Source organism: Oncorhynchus kisutch, linkage group LG16, assembly GCF_002021735.2.
Source record: "Oncorhynchus kisutch isolate 150728-3 linkage group LG16, Okis_V2, whole genome shotgun sequence".
Classification (NCBI taxonomy): domain Eukaryota; kingdom Metazoa; phylum Chordata; class Actinopteri; order Salmoniformes; family Salmonidae; genus Oncorhynchus; species Oncorhynchus kisutch.
The window spans coordinates 37,141,087-37,156,847 of NC_034189.2; the positions used below are offsets into that span (position 1 = coordinate 37,141,087).

Sequence of the window (15,761 nt, forward strand, 5' to 3'; positions counted from 1 at the left end):
CCTTTGCTCTCTTTCTCTCTCTCTATCATGTGTGTTTATTTATCCATCATCTTTAATCTAGAACCCCTTCTCCCCTCCCTCCCCACAGCTTTGCACAGTAAAGTACATTCTTGGCATTTGTTTGATGGTTGTGTGTCAGATGTTGACTTTGGTGGATTGTAAAAGTTGGCCACTTTCGATCATGATTTATTTTGCCTTCAAAACAAAAGCCGCTGAGCCAAGTGCTCGTCCTGAGATACACAGGGAGCAGTAGTGATAGATACTGTATTCCAGGGTGAAGAATGGAGATATACTGTATTTCTGTCAATGCTGTAAATGGCAACTTTTTCTCCCCAATTTCGTGGTATCCAATTGTTAGTAGCTACTATCTTGTCTCATCGCTACAACTCCCGTACGGGCTCGGGAGAGACGAAGGTTGAAAGTCATGCGTCCTCCGATACACAACCCAACCAAGCCGCACTGCTTCTTAACACAGCGCGCATCCAACCCGGAAGCCAGCCGCACCAATGTGTCGGAGGAAACACCGTGCACCTGGCAACCTTGGTTAGCGTGCACTGCGCCCGGCCCGCCACAGGAGTCGCTGGTGCGCGATGAGACAAGGATATCCCTACTGGCCAAACCCTCCCTAACCCGGACGACGCTATGTCAATTGTGCGTCGCCCCACGGACCTCCCGGTCGCGGCCGGTTACAACAGAGCCTGGGCGCGAACCCAGGGTCTCTGGTGGCACAGCTTAACCACTGCGCCACCCAGGAGGCAACATTTTGACAAATCTCTCTATTGTGATGCACAGACCCAAGAGCGTTTGTTTTCAGCTTTCCTTGATTAGCGCAAACGCTAGCCAAGGCCGTCTGAAATATTAGTACATCTGTTAATAAACAATTATCTCTACACAAAAGAAGACCCAAAACAAATTCATCAAGCACTTTTTAATTTATGCGGACGGCCTAAATTATCATAATGTATGGGAACGTAATTATGCAGTCATTCTCGGGGGGACGCTAACTGTATTGCTGCTCATTCTAATATTATGGATGCCAACACCTGGAGGATTGTGGGTAGGAGGAGGCACACATCTGTATGTCTTCTGACATAGTATCTCAAATTATTAAACACACATGCAAACGCAAAATTTCATGACTAGGACCTGGGGCCGTATGATTTAATTGACTAATTATGGACTAATTATGGAGTTATTATAGTCCCGTGTTGCACAAGGCTATTTGTTTATGAGCTGTTTTAAAGCCGTCCGTCCATGTCTGTATTCAGAATGCCATGTAAATGGGTTTAGAGGGAGAGCGAGAGTTCCTTGAGGTGTTTGTGGCAATGGGAGGGTTTGTATGTCAGTGTTACACTATACTTTTACACAGAGACGGCGAGAGCGAGGGAAAGAAAGGGAGAATAGATTGCCGTTTCACCTCACTATCCCTTCTCCCCTGCTTCATGAGTCAGAATAGAACAACGAAGTACAGAGGGATGATGAGGGAGAGAGGGAGGGGAACAAGAGAAAGGGAAAGAGGGTAAAACTTCAAAGGGAAAGAGCGAGACTGGCTTTTTATAGGCGCAGCAGAAAATCCTGTTTTGAATTCAGCCTCCATGGAATCCTGTGAAAATGCAGTAGGAAAGTGCCTACAGTAGAGACGGAGGGATATCTAGTTTCCAGTGTTTACCGAGGAGCATGCAGGAAGCAAAGTGCTGTAGAGGCGGGGGCGGGGGGGCGGCTTGGAGAAGAGGTTTTGCGGTCTCTCTGGATGGAAGTCCAAAAGCTAAATTAACAGTGACTGGGATTGACTCCATATTGTAATCCTCCATTGGTCCTTTGAACCCTTACACACACGCACACATACAAACACACTCCACACTAAAAGCCTGTCACTGCGTGTTGGCCAAACAGTGCGTTTTTGCATTACCCCTGCCGCTCATGCAGAAAGGTAGTCAAGGGATGGGGTGCCCAGATAAGAGGCTTGGATCTTAACACCCCCCCCCTCCTCCAAATATTCACTGCCCTACTCCTCTAATACCACTCCCTGTTTACTGTTGTCCGGGGGCGGGGGGTCAGCTACCCTGCACTGATTAGATAAGGGGGAAGAGTCTGGGCGAATGGGTCCCCTTGGTTGGTGAGAGGAGAGCGGGAACACATTGTGATTGGGCGACGGGACAGAGGGGTCCTCTCTGTCGCCAGCCGGTGAAGGGGTTCTCCTGTTTGTATGGGGATTATGGCTCGGCGATTGGGCACGCTCCCAGGACTACGCAGCTGTTCCACAGAGAGAGAGGGGGGAAACAAGAGAATGTGGAAGGATGGAAGGGGGAGGGGCGTCTCGCCTCCCAGTCTCTCTGAGTTAGAGGGGTTAGTGGTGCTCATCCTGTGTGTTTATGCCAAGGAGCCTGTACTCTCACACTCCACTCCGGTCTTGCTTTCCTGGCTGTAGTCTGTGAGTGGAAGCAGGTTGAAGTCTCTTTGCATTGGTCTCAGTTACTCCCGAAGGACTTAAACAAATATCTCTCCTTCGCTCTTGCTCTCAACAACAGGCTTATTTCCTTTTCTTAAATACATTGCTTTCTGCCATTCATCTTGACTCGATAGGGTCTTGGAATGAGAAGATCGGGATTTTGGAATGGTGACATTCCAACATCGGGAAAATGAATTTGTTTTTGTAGTATCTAGGCTTTCTCTATATACTATGTAAGTGTCTTTGGTTCTTTGTATTGTTGTTGAGGAAACGCATACTTTTAGGACCCAACTTCATATCATCTGCAGATTCTTTCCGTTTGGGGAATCCTCCACTATTGTCTCCCATCCACCGTGTAGCGAGACCAAAGGGAAATCCACACCTCGGCTGCTGCTCTAGTAGAGAGAAAGAGCGAGAGGACGATAATGGGGAGAAAGGGATGAAAGAGCGGCCATCTTTGAGCTTTTTTCCCCCCTCAATTTTTACCAATGGGAGCACTGGTGATTTAGGGCAATCTACCGTTGGGTTGGAGTCGGAAGTGTTGGGCTGATCTGTGTGTGAGGACACACTCGTTCTCTGTTGTGGTGGCTACCAGAGATGGAGGTGATGGCGTCTTGCTGGAGGGGCCAGGTAAACAACTCCAGTGCCATTGATGGAATGCGCAGTATGTATACGATTACGCATCTCTGGCTGACTGAGAGGTAGAAAGTGATATGTGAGGTGTTGGTCTCACTCTGTCAAATGGTGTTCAGAGGGCATCAACTGAACTGTCTGCCCTACGATGAGGAGAGGTATGGAAGGAGAAGGTGATAGAGGAGAAGGTTGGCTCAGTATTGACGGCTCCTGTTGGTTTTTGTGCATGTATGTGTTTGACCATTGTGTGTGTGTGTGTGTGTGTGTTTTAACTGTTGCTCTGTGTCTAGGAGGAGCAGGGGGCCAAAGTGAAGGCCGAGAAGATCCGAGTGGCCCTGGAGAAAATCAAGGAGGCGCAAGTCAAAAAGGTAAGGTTCTGACTAGGGTTGCAAAATTCCTGGAACTTTCAATAAATTCTCTGGTTTTTCCCAAAATACCGGTTGGAGGATTTCTGGAATCAGGAGGAAATAAGCAGGAAATCCGAAGACCTCCAACCAGGACTTCTGGAAAACCAGGGAATTTATTGAAAGCGACCAGAATTTTGCAACCCTAAGTTCTGACCTAACCCACAGTATACACTGTGTTTTTCTACACTTGTTTTTCCACAGTATGTGCTGTACATTCCCATTGGGATACATAGTTCCCTAAGATCCTCTCCTCCATATCTGCTTCAGATTCACTGCGTGAACTAACTTCATTCAGAGAGCTGCAGTGAAGCGCTGTGAAAATAGGTCACTGCAGTGTGTGCCTCTGAAAGAGACGGAGAATGAGAGACAATCAGACATTTTGCACTGGCATCCGTAAGACTGCTTATTCTTTGGGTTGATTTAAACAAGTCTTGTTTTCGTGAACAACTGGGGTCCTTTGCATTGTGTTCCAGTCAGTGAATTGGTTCTGTGAGCCACACCAGGCACCATTTCAGGCCATCGGACCAGTTCACCAGTGTGAGTGAGCTTGAATGAAGTGCAACTGCTCTGAATGAAACAGCTCCATTGAACAGTGTTTTTTTTCTCCCAGTACATTATGGAGAGAGCAGACCCATCATTTCAGCCCACACTGACTGATTGAGCCAGCTGTTAGATCCCAACAAAATGCACAAGATTGTGCCCTCTTCAAATATGTTGGTGTTTTACACCACGGTAGATATAGTATGTTAAATGTATAGAACACAGAAAAATATGTGACATTTTGTGAATCTTGCTTTGAAACTGTGTGTTGTTGAATTTGCTCTATTTTACCGTATTGCAATATAAAATGCAGCAAAGATTGAATGTTGTATTGAAACCGATTACACCTCCACTTTGCTAGAGGCTTGGATTTTAGATTTGTATTTAGGAGGGCAGATTTTGGACTCCTATGATTTAGAATGGGAGGATTTTTTGGGGGGGGGGGGGGGGGGGGGGCTAGGGAAGCGTCCCTAATGGAACCCGATTCCCTATATAGGGTTCCTATATATATATATAGGGTTCCTATATATGACTTTTGACCAAAAGTAGTGCGCTATATAGGGAACAGGGTGCCATTTGGGACTAAACCCATGACTGTGGATGTAGGTCAAACTCAATGGATGCCCATGTCTAGGGCACAGTCGCTTCCTGGCTACAGTTTGGTTTAGCGATCTATTTGATCGGCTCTACTAACTTAGTGATTGGATGCTGTAGTCCCTGTGGAAGGGGATTACTGGGCACTTCTGTGGGTGCTTGCTGGTTTTTGCTCCCTACCATGTCACACACGCTCATAAGCACGTACACACAACAACAAAAACTTTTTTATTGTCATATACACCAGATTAGGTGCAGTGAAATGTTATTTTACAGGGTCAGCCATAGAAGTACGGCGCCCTTGGAACAAATTAGGGTTAAGTGCCTTGCTCATAGGCACATTGACAGGTTTTTCACCTTGTTGGCTCTGATATTTGATCCAGCAACCTTTTTGGTTACTAACCCACCTCTCTAACTGCTAGGCTACCTGTCGCCTAGACTCTCACTGCTGGGGCTATGGGAGCCTGGTTGTGTCACAAGGGGGATTTTGTCGCAGTGGTCTCAGATAAGGTTAAGCCTATGGGGTGCATTCAATGGACCAAACCAGCGCTGGAGACCAGGACTGCAGCAGAACAGAGGCCTGAATTGGTTGAACAGTGTATACTTTAGATCTGTTTTCTAGATGGCAGCATGGAGACAGGACTAAGTTCATTTGAAGACTGTTTCAGTCTTTGGAGCCATGACCTTTTTAGATCCACTTGGTAAATACACTGTGTCTGTATCCAAAATGGCACCCTATTCTCTGTATAAAGGCTCTGGTCAAAAGTAGTGCACTATATAGGGAATAGGGTGCCATTTCAGGTGCAGCCTGCATTTTAACCATCATGTCGTGACACCATACTCCACGCTGTGGCATATCACTGGTTCAAATCACATCCTCAATAGTTGTCCCGGGGGCATGGAAACATCCCTCTTAAATTGATTTCATATCAACAATTATGTTATGAAGTAGCCTGGTCCAAGATCTGTTTATGCTCTTGCTGACCTCGTCCCCAAGCTCAAGTATCTGGTGCATAGAGCCTGGTAACACTGTGCAATAAAGTGGGACTTGAAAGGGGTGTGATTTTAAAAATTGAGGTGGGAGAGGGAGCGAGCCTGCTTCAGCTGTGTTAGATGGGACTTGCATTTGATGGGACTTGCATTTGATGGGACTTGCATTTGATGGGACTTGCATTTGATGGGACTTGCATTTGATGGGACTTGCATTTGATGGGACTTGCATTAATTAGATGGGACTTGCATTAATTAGATGGGACTTGCATTAATTAGATGGGACTTGCATTAATTAGATGGGACTTACATTAATTAGATGGGACTTACATTAATTAGATGGGACTTGCATTAGATGGGACTTGCATTAGATGGGACTTGCATTAGATCTATTAGATGTATTAGACGGGACTTGCATTAGACGGGACTTGCATTAGACGGGACTTGCATTAGATGAAAAATGGCAAATTGCCAATCAAAATAAACGTTTTATCACATTGACCATATTATTTGGGGGAAGACCCATTTGTTAGGGCCTATAACGTTTTTATGTGTGAACTATTTCTAAGGTATGTACTTTCAGGCTTTCCAAACTGTCCTTTCAAGTCCACAATGTAGGGGGGAGTTAGGAGTTAAGGGTTATGCTAGATGGTGCTGGACTAATAGATCAGCCAATTTAAAACCAGCGGTTGTTTAGTCCGCTCCTGCCATAGACTTTCGGTCAAGTCCTGTCCTGAGGCGCTGTAAAACTCGACAGTTCAACCGAGAGGGAGCCAGCTGGTGGACGAGGTTAAGTTCTTGCTAACTCCATTGCCGTCATTCTCAAGCCAAAACCTTCATTATGACCAGAGGTTTGGCACGGTGGCACAAACAGCCTGGCACTCAGGCTAGTGTGAGAACTGTTCCATACAAAGAGCCTGGCACTCAGGCTAGTGTGAGAACTGTTCCATACAAAGAGCCTGGCACTCAGGCTAGTGTGAGAACTGTTCCATACAAAGAGCCTGGCACTCAGGCTAGTGTGAGAACTGTTCCATACAAAGAGCCTGGCACTCAGGCTAGTGTGAGAACTGTTCCATACAAAGAGCCTGGCACTCAGGCTAGTGTGAGAACTGTTCCATACAAAGAGCCTGAACGTTCTGCACCTCTTCCTCCGCTTTCTCCTCATCCCTCTTCGTCATCCTCAGCTGGTGATCCGGGTGCACATGTCGGACGAGAGCTCCAAGACCGTGATGGTGGATGAGAGACAGACTGTCAGACAGGTGCTGGACAGCCTGCTGGACAAGTCCCACTGTGGCTACAGCCCCGACTGGGCACTGGTGGAGACCATCAACGAGCTGCAAATGGGTATGGATATACTGTCAGACAGATACTGGGAATATACTGGGGGGGGAGGTCAGATATTGGGGAGATACTTGAGGATATACTTGAGGACCCTGGGGGCGAGTGCGATATTGAGGATGATACTGGTGGATATACTGGGGAGAGAGTGAGGCATACTGGGGAAGTACTGTGCCACTGAGACAAACGTGGACTCGGACAGTGTCAGCTTGTAGTGTTAGGTAGTAGCTCGTATTGTATCTGTTTGTGTTTTCAAGACTGCCCTAGAGTGCCTCTGTAACTGTTGATCTGTCTGACGGCGTGAGGCAGGGATGGGCGCCCAGCCTTTATAATGCTAGACGAAGCACTCGCGTTTGGGCGCAGGCAGCATGGTTATGTAAGCTGCGTCACACACAGCGCACCTTTTCCTTCTATAGTGACCAGGGTATGCTTAGTCCGGATTGAATCGTGTTTCACACACACATTCCCTCGCTCTTTCTGTCCTCAGAGCGGATCTTTGAGGACCATGAGAACTTGGTGGAGAACCTACTGAATTGGACCAGAGACAGCCATAACAAACTGATGTTCATCGAGCGCATCGAGAAATATGCCCTCTTCAAGAACCCCCAGGTAGGAACTAAGAAACCCTCCCAATGTGTTGTGTGTACACTACTCGCACAGCTTTAGTGTGGTGTACACACATTTCTTATGCCTGCTAAGAGCCCTTGAGTGTGTGTTTTTAAGAAGTAGGTCACAGCTCTGGCAATAAACGACTGAATAATGCATTGGACATGAGAAGGCTAGGTGAGCCAGCTTGCCTGGAGGAGTGTGTGTGATCTGCTGTTTTCAACTCGTGTCTAATTCTCCTTTGCTTTCCTTGCCTCGTTCTCTCTATTTTCCCCACTTATTTACAGAACTACTTGTTGGGGAGGAAGGAGACCTCTGAAATGGCCGATAGGAATAAAGAGGCCCTACTGGAGGTGAGACATACATGCTCACTCACACAGTCCCCCCCCCCCCCCCAACACTAATAATAACACTAATAATGATGATGTGTTTGTGCAGGAGTGTTTCTGTGGCAGCTCGGTTTCAGTACCAGAAATAGAGGGAATCCTATGGCTGAAGGATGACGGGAAGAAGTCGTGGAAGAAACGATACTTCCTGCTGCGCGCATCAGGGATCTACTACGTGCCCAAAGGCAAAGCTAAGGTTAGCCACCGACTGACTACGTCGATCATAACCACTTTGTGACAACTGATTTAAAAATTATAAAATACAATTGTGTGCGTGTGTGTTTAACCCGGTGTGTGTGTGTGTCCCTGATTGTGTGTATTCGGTTCACATGTTGTCAGTTAATGAGAAACAGATCCGCACCATCTCTCTGGTATTTCCTGTTTCTGGATATGACTCCACCGGGATCGACAGAGCACGTGCCTCTTCTCCTATTGCATCATGGGTCATTGGTTACCCCCGGATACCAATATTTCTCAACTGCAGCCCCGTGTTGTGTGTGTATATGCTTTAGCTTTTAACCCAGGGTCGTGTTCAGAAGGCATGAAACAGAAGTTAACCTTGGACTTGTATTTTTCAAAACGTTTTCCCATTGCGTTGGGAAATTGTATTTTTTGTCCCACTCCCACACCGTTTCTGTGTTCTCTTTCTTGTCCTCTCTGATTATCCCATCAGTTGTCTCCTTTTTTATGTATATACAATGCCACCTTGTGGGGTGTTAATTCTGCAGTGAATGAACCAGAAATCTGATAAGATTTGGCACGTTGAGTTGTTGCAACACACACACGCACAACACTAAAAGCCTGTCACTGTGTGTAAACAGTGCGTATTTCAACCTCTACTTACATTATTAATACCTTAACAAACCAGTTTGGCCTCTAGACATGGGCCTTGGCCGCCTGTAACCAATCAATTATATGTCAATATAAACTCAGCAAAAAATGAAACGTCCTCACTGTCAACTGAGTTTATTTTCAGTAAACTTAACATGTGTAAATATTTGTATGAACATAACAAGATTCAACAACTGAGACATAAACTGAACAAGTTCCACAGACATGTGACTAACAGAAATGGAATAATGTGTTCCTGAACAAATGGTGGTCAAATCAAAAGTAACTGTCAGTATCTGGTGTGGCCACCAGCTGCATTAAGTACTGCAGTGCATCTCCTCCTCATGGACTGCACCAGATTTTCCAGTTCTTGCTGTGAGATGTTACTCCACTCTTCCACCAAGGCACCTGCAAGTTTCCGGACATTTCTGGGGGGAATGGCCCTAGCCCTCACCCTCTGATCCAACAGGTCCCAGATGTGCTCAATGGGGTTGAGATCTGGGCTCTTCGCTGGCCATGGCAGAACACTGACATTCCTGTCTTGCAGGAAAGCACGCACAGAACAAGCAGTATGGCTGGTGGCATTGTCATGTAAGGATGAGGGAAGGGTACCACATGAGGGAGGAGGATGTCTTACCTGTAACGCACAGCGTTGCGGCTGCCTGCAATGACAACAAGCTCAATCTGATGATACTGTGACACACCGCCCCAGACCATGACAGACCCTCCACCTCCAAATCGATCCCGCTCCAGAGTACAGGCCTCGGTGTAACGCTCATTCCTTTGACGATAAACACGAATCCGACCATCACCCCCGGTGAGACAAAACCACGACTCGTCAGAGAAGAGCACTTTTTGCTAGTCCTGTCTGGTCCAGCGGCAGTAGGTTTGTGCCCATAGGCGTTGCCGGTGATGTCTGGTGAGGACCTTCCTTACCACAGGCCTACAAGCCCTCAGTCCAGCCTCTCTCAGGCCTATTGCGGACAGTCTGAGCACTGATGGAGGGATTGTGCGAAGACGGTCAGCTGTCTGTCCTGTCTCCCTGTAGCGCTGTCTTCGGCGTCTCATATTACGGACATTGCAATTTATTGCCCAGGCCACATCTGCAGTCCTCATGCCTCCTTGCAGCAGGCCTAAGGCACCTTCACGCAGATGAGCAGGGATCCTGTGCATCTTTCTTTTGGTGTTTTTGAGTCAGTAGAAAGGCCTCTTTAGTGCCCTAAGTTTTCATAACTGTGACCTTAATTGCCTACCGTCTGTAAGCTGTTATTGTCTTAATGACTGTTCCACAGGTGCATGTTCATTAATTGTTTATGGTTCATTGAACAAGCATGGGAAACAGTGTTTAAACCCTTTACAATGATGAACTGTGAAGTTATTTGGATTTTTACAAATTATCTTTGAAAGACAGAGTCCTGAGAAAGGGATGTTTTTTTGTTGTTTGCTGAGTATATCTCCACTCACTCTCCTCTTTCTCCATATAGACTTCTCTAGTCTAAATCCTCGGACAATTTATTTATTTAATGTTTTTGCGAAAATCGGTCGGCCTTTTAACTTTAACTGCTGTTGAGAGTTGCAATAGTAGACGGCACAAAAAGTATTTAGAAATGTGGTATTGCATGGGCAGTTTTCCTCTCATCATTCACTGACAGACCTTAGAGCAGTTGTTCCCAAAATTAAAAAAGGAATTCAGTCCGGCTTTAAACTTGCTTGTAATAGCGGAATGCACAAGGTGCAATTTGGAAATTGGGTAGTGTATCATCACTTCCTCTTGTCATGTTAGTCATTATATACCTTAGAGAGCTATTTATAACTTGTCAGAAATGTCCAGATCAACTAGCCCATGTCGGTTAACAATTTTATTTCATTTTTGTAGCCCATAGCTATTGTTGTAATTTTCATGTCACTAAATATCACATAAATACACATTAGACATGGTAAAATGTATAGAATTGCAAGAAAATGTGCTTTAAAACTGCAAAACTGTTTGAATTGCAGGAAATAAGTTTTAACGTTGCAACATTCTCTCCACCAACAAGAGGGGTGTGAACCGTTTGTGTCATGAACAGTGCTTGTGCCAGTAGAAATAGATGTGCGGGGGGGGTGTTCCCCAATGTTGGAAGGTGGCCCGAGTGGGGGTTTGTTGCTATGCCGATAAACAACAATATCCATCTGGACCTTTGCCACCTAGGAAAATGTGTGACCGGACCTTATCAAATAGTATTTGAGTACCCTTGCAATTAATGATAGAACCAATCATATCTAAAGATATGAATCCTGTCTCTCCCTCTATATAGGCCTCCAGGGACCTGGTATGCTTTCTACAGCTGGACCACGTTAATGTGTACTACGGCCAGGACTACCGCAGCAAGTACAAGGCCCCCACAGACTACTGCCTGGCCCTTAAGGTAAGCCAAACCCCCCTCCTCCCTTTCACCTAATGGAACACTCCACTTCTGCTTCTTGTGGAGATTTGATTAGGGACTCATTTTTAGACAAGGGGTGGCACATTTTTAGAGTAGAGATGTTGCTGTGAGCCTGGACAAGCCCATTAAGATGGATCTGCTGTGTGGGTGGATGTGGTCTGGGTAATGCCATCCTGTGAGGTCTTAACACCAATGACCATTACGATCTGCATACTGGAAAGATCGTTTGTCAAACTCATCAGTCACTTTCAGCCTGTCTCTACATCACTTCTTTTTAAAATCACACAACCCCTGAAAAACACCAACAATAAGTTTTAAGGCGCCAGTCTCCTATATTATTAATGTTGATCTATCTTTAGCTGTAGTCAAACTAACAGGCACAAAGGCAATTATCAAGGATGGTTTTGGAATCAATATCTTTACCGGAACGATCATGGCCACTCAGACACCTAGACAGAATATTTGCCGCACTCAGTAAAACTCAAATAGAACTAGAAAGGAAAATTACTTTGAGAAGACTTCTAAAATATGTGTGTTCCCGACGTTGAAGTTGGGTTCAATTTAGGTGCTGAATGAACATTGTAAATATGTATTTTCTGGATGTTCAAATTGGTTCTGAATGAAAGTTGAACAGACGGAATTTATAGCTGTCTATGTTTGGGCCAAATCAAGGCTGGTCTCTATGATTGATTCGATTTGTTCCGGATCACACCAAAAACCAACGTACGTGGAATTCCAGACCGTTCTAGACTGCACAAAAAAAGGCGTCTCTATAGGACCAAAAAAACACATCCAAAAGGTGTCAGTGTTGGTCCCTGCTTATTTAGGTATAGACCACAGTGTCACCTGAAATTGAATTTTAGGAATGCCCATCTATGTGGTGGGCCTACCCTTTGTAAAACACCCCAAAAAGACGTCCAGACAGATCCAAAAATACGTCAGTGTCGGTCCACGCTTACTGGGGTGTAGCCTACCGTGTGGCCCACAATGGAATTTTAGGAATGCCCATTCATGTGGGTAGGCCCACCGTTTGTAAAAATAAATAAACTGTCCGTTGCATTGTCTTTATTAGTCCTGATTCCTGTGAGTAATCAATTTGGCTATTTAAACTCTGAATATCAGCTACCCAACTTTTTCCGGAGGAGTTATCCTGAACCTATGTGTTTACACAGCGGGAAATGTAGAAGTGTTTCCTTGTTCACTATGATCAGCTTGTAAAAAAAAATACAAACTTGAAACCACTGATCATGACAATTTAGCCCATGGGATCAAACTTCTGGATTGCAGAAGGACCTGATTGGCCATTCCATATTATCCATTCCTCCAAAGAACGAAGTGAAACTACATGTGTTGTGTTGTCATGGTAACACGCATGTCTCTGTGTGTTCAGCACCCCCAGATCCAGAAGAAGTCCCAGTACATCAAGTATCTGTGCTGTGATGATGTCAGGACCCTCCACCAATGGTTCAACGGCATTCGCATCGCCAAGGTAAACCTTAACCTCCTCGTCACTCACAAACATGACTATTAGAGGCTATATAGTACTTTTGCTCTTAAGCCAAAAGGGGTCCCCTAAACTTAAAGCTTTAAAAAAAAATGTTTTTATTATTTTAAATTTCCCCGAAATCTAAAGATGGTGTTTTACAAGATTGGGTCAATATTAAATCCTATATTTACATGAAGCATGCAACCAAAATACACGGAAGAAAAAAAAATACACCATTCGATGTAAACAATTAGCAACTGTGACCTCTCTCTTTCCCCCACGATGGCGGTGGTGTAGTACGGGAAACAGATGTATGTGAACTACCAAGAGGCCATGAAACGCACGGAGGCGGCCTACGACTGGTCCTCCCTCTCCACCTCCAGCATCCGCTCTGGCTCCAGCTCCGGGTCAGCCAGTCTGCCTGGTGAGTCAGCCTTCCAGGGCTTCCAACTGGTCTGGGATCAGCTGCTCAAATCCACGGTGGTCCACTAAGGCCGAATGGTAGTGGCTGGGGGACTGTGATAGACAAGCACAGATCCGGCATCAGCTTGGTTGTCATTTCGAATTCAGTCGATTCAGAAGAGATTGATATGCTATTAATCAATTGATATCCTATTATTTTCAAAGACTACTTTTTGATTCAATTTCTGAATTGGAGTTCAGATGGAATTGACCACAACCCCTGTCAAGCAGTAGGTAAATTGATTCTAGTTCTGATCTTGAATCAGTTGTTGTGGCTTTGAGGGTACACGATAAAGCTCTAGTGTGTCTACAGACACATGGATTCACCCTTTTTTTACACACTCACTCCCATTACTCAAATCTGCAAAATAGGGAGTACTAATATGGCAGCTCGGTGGCTTCAGAGCCTCTTGTTAGCTAATGCATAGGTCAGCAATCTAGTGTTTAAATGTTCCGGGGTGAAGTTTCCCCCTAGGTACAGATCTAGGATCAGCTTCCCCTTGCCCAATCCTAACCTTAACCATTAGTGGGGAAATTCAACAATGACCCAAGATCAGCATCTAGCGGCTCTCTTCCATGGCTGTGTGTGTGTGTGTGTGTCCCCCAGAGTCCCAGTCGAACCACTCGGGCCAGTCAGACAGTGGAGTGGACACGGCCTCCAGCCACGGGCGCTCCCAGAGCGTGGTCAGCTCCATCTTCTCTGAGGCCTGGAAGAGAGGAACGCAGATGGAGGAGAACACCAGGGTTAGTCCTTCTCCCCTTTGACCTCTTCACTCCAGCATATCCCTCCTTTGTATTTCCTCTCTTCTCTCTATATGTCTCTCCATTGCATCCCTCCTTTCTCCTCTTTGTCTCCGTCGCAGGTTTTTCCTTTCCCTTTGCTTGAATTTATCTTTCACTCACTGCTGGTTCTAGTAAGGTTCTACTTTAGTTCTACTTTAGGGTAACACTTTATTCTATTGTCAGCTTGTGCTTACATGGTGTGAGTCTTCACTCAATGGCATAAGTTGGAGCATGTCTCATAAACAACACAAGCTAGTGAGTGCATTGCTGATGTTGTTTTTTGTTTGAGATGTAGGGCCTGCTCTCTGTGATGATATTTTGGGGTGATAATTGGCCAGTTGCATTGTCTCTGGCTTGTTCTATCCAAACGGCGCCGTGCCTTCCTTTCTCCTGTCTCACCGTTTTCATTTGGTGGTGGTGGCGCGGGCACCTGCTCAGTGCGCCCAGTTCTGGCTTTTTTTGCGCTTAGGCCTCGGAGGTATAGATTCAGGCTGAGGCTCAGAATCAGAAGAATAATCATCAGAGATGTCATCGTGATTCATTTCTTCCCCACCATCTGAGTCATTTTCGTTCAGATTTTGTCGCAACGCTGCATGTGCATCCATTGGTCTACTTGCTATAGTAAATTATGCACACTTTCACTGTACTCCAAGTAGGCCAGTGTAGACTGATAAGACTGCTTGGATTCGGTGGACAGATATCGGGTACTTACCATTTTCATCTGTTGTATGTGAAATACATTTTGGTATATGTTCAGTTTCGAGGAAATGATTGGTGTAATTATCAACTGGGTACAGCACCTTAATTATCGGGAGGAGGGGAGCAGGCCCTACTGTCGGGAGGAGGGGAGCAGGCCCTACTGTCGGGAGGAGGGGAGCAGGCCCTACTGTCGGGAGGAGGGGAGCAGGCCCTACTGTCGGGAGGAGGGGAGCAGGCCCTACTGTCGGGAGGAGGGGAGCAGGCCCTACTGTCGGGAGGAGGGGAGCAGGCCCTACTGTCGGGAGGAGGGGAGCAGGCCCTACTGTCGGGAGGAGGGGAGCAGGCCCTACTGTCGGGAGGAGGGGAGCAGGCCCTACTGTCGGGAGGAGGGGAGCAGGCCCTACTGTCGGGAGGAGGGGAGCAGGCCCTACTGTCGGGAGGAGGGGAGGGCAATGGGGGAAAACCATAAAGAAAATGACATGCCCTCCTAACACTGGTTATAACACCAGTTCTGTTTATGATATTACGATTCTAACAATGGCATTGTGTTTTATATAATTATTTAGGTAAAGTCAAGGGCAGCATGACTTAAAATGTCAGAGTAATTAATACAATTACCTGAACACAAACAGTCGTGATGTTTTCAACTGATTTGTCATACAGATCACTTCAAAAGGTAGGTTACCTTTTGCACGTTCGTCTAAAATAATTCCAGCATCCAAACAGTGCACTGTGCACCTGCCAACAATTTGCAAGTGGCTGAAACAACTATCTCACCAGAGAAAGCATCCGAGCGAGCAAAACAGCGCCCCCTCTGTCTTACAACGTCAACAAAACGAAGGAGCTGGTCGTGGACTTCAGGAGACAGTAGAGGGAGCCCGCCCCCATCCACATCGACAGGGCCGCAGTGGAGAAGGTGAAAAGCTTTGAGTTCCTCGGCGTACACATCAGACAATCTGAAATAGTCCACCCACACAGACATTGTGGGTAAGACGACGCAACAGCGCCTCTTCAACCTCAGGAGGCTGAAGAAATTTGGCTTGGCCCCTAAGACAATCACACACTTTTACAGATGCACCATTGAGAGCATCCTGTCGGGCTGTATCACCGCCTGACACCTACAGCACCTAA

The 15,761-nt window shown here is 46.1% G+C and overlaps 1 protein-coding gene across 5 annotated transcripts in view; it reads left to right on the forward strand.

The window, feature by feature from the left end:
- raph1b (Ras association (RalGDS/AF-6) and pleckstrin homology domains 1b) overlaps window positions 1–15,761 on the forward strand; it is an 80,510-nt gene that overhangs the window by 58,651 nt on the left and 6,098 nt on the right. For 4 of the 5 annotated variants that reach the window (XM_031792315.1, XM_031792316.1, XM_031792317.1 and 1 more), the window contains 9 exons: window positions 3,373–3,450; window positions 6,798–6,957; window positions 7,439–7,560; window positions 7,845–7,910; window positions 7,996–8,139; window positions 11,072–11,182; window positions 12,591–12,689; window positions 12,984–13,110; window positions 13,756–13,892. In XM_031792315.1, the coding sequence (XP_031648175.1) occupies window positions 3,373–3,450; window positions 6,798–6,957; window positions 7,439–7,560; window positions 7,845–7,910; window positions 7,996–8,139; window positions 11,072–11,182; window positions 12,591–12,689; window positions 12,984–13,110; window positions 13,756–13,892 (1,044 nt within the window). Of the gene's footprint in view, window positions 1–683; window positions 3,080–3,372; window positions 3,451–6,797; window positions 6,958–7,438; window positions 7,561–7,844; window positions 7,911–7,995; window positions 8,140–11,071; window positions 11,183–12,590; window positions 12,690–12,983; window positions 13,111–13,755; window positions 13,893–15,761 lie in introns of those variants that run through there. The other variant, XM_031792319.1, reaches the window with a different exon arrangement.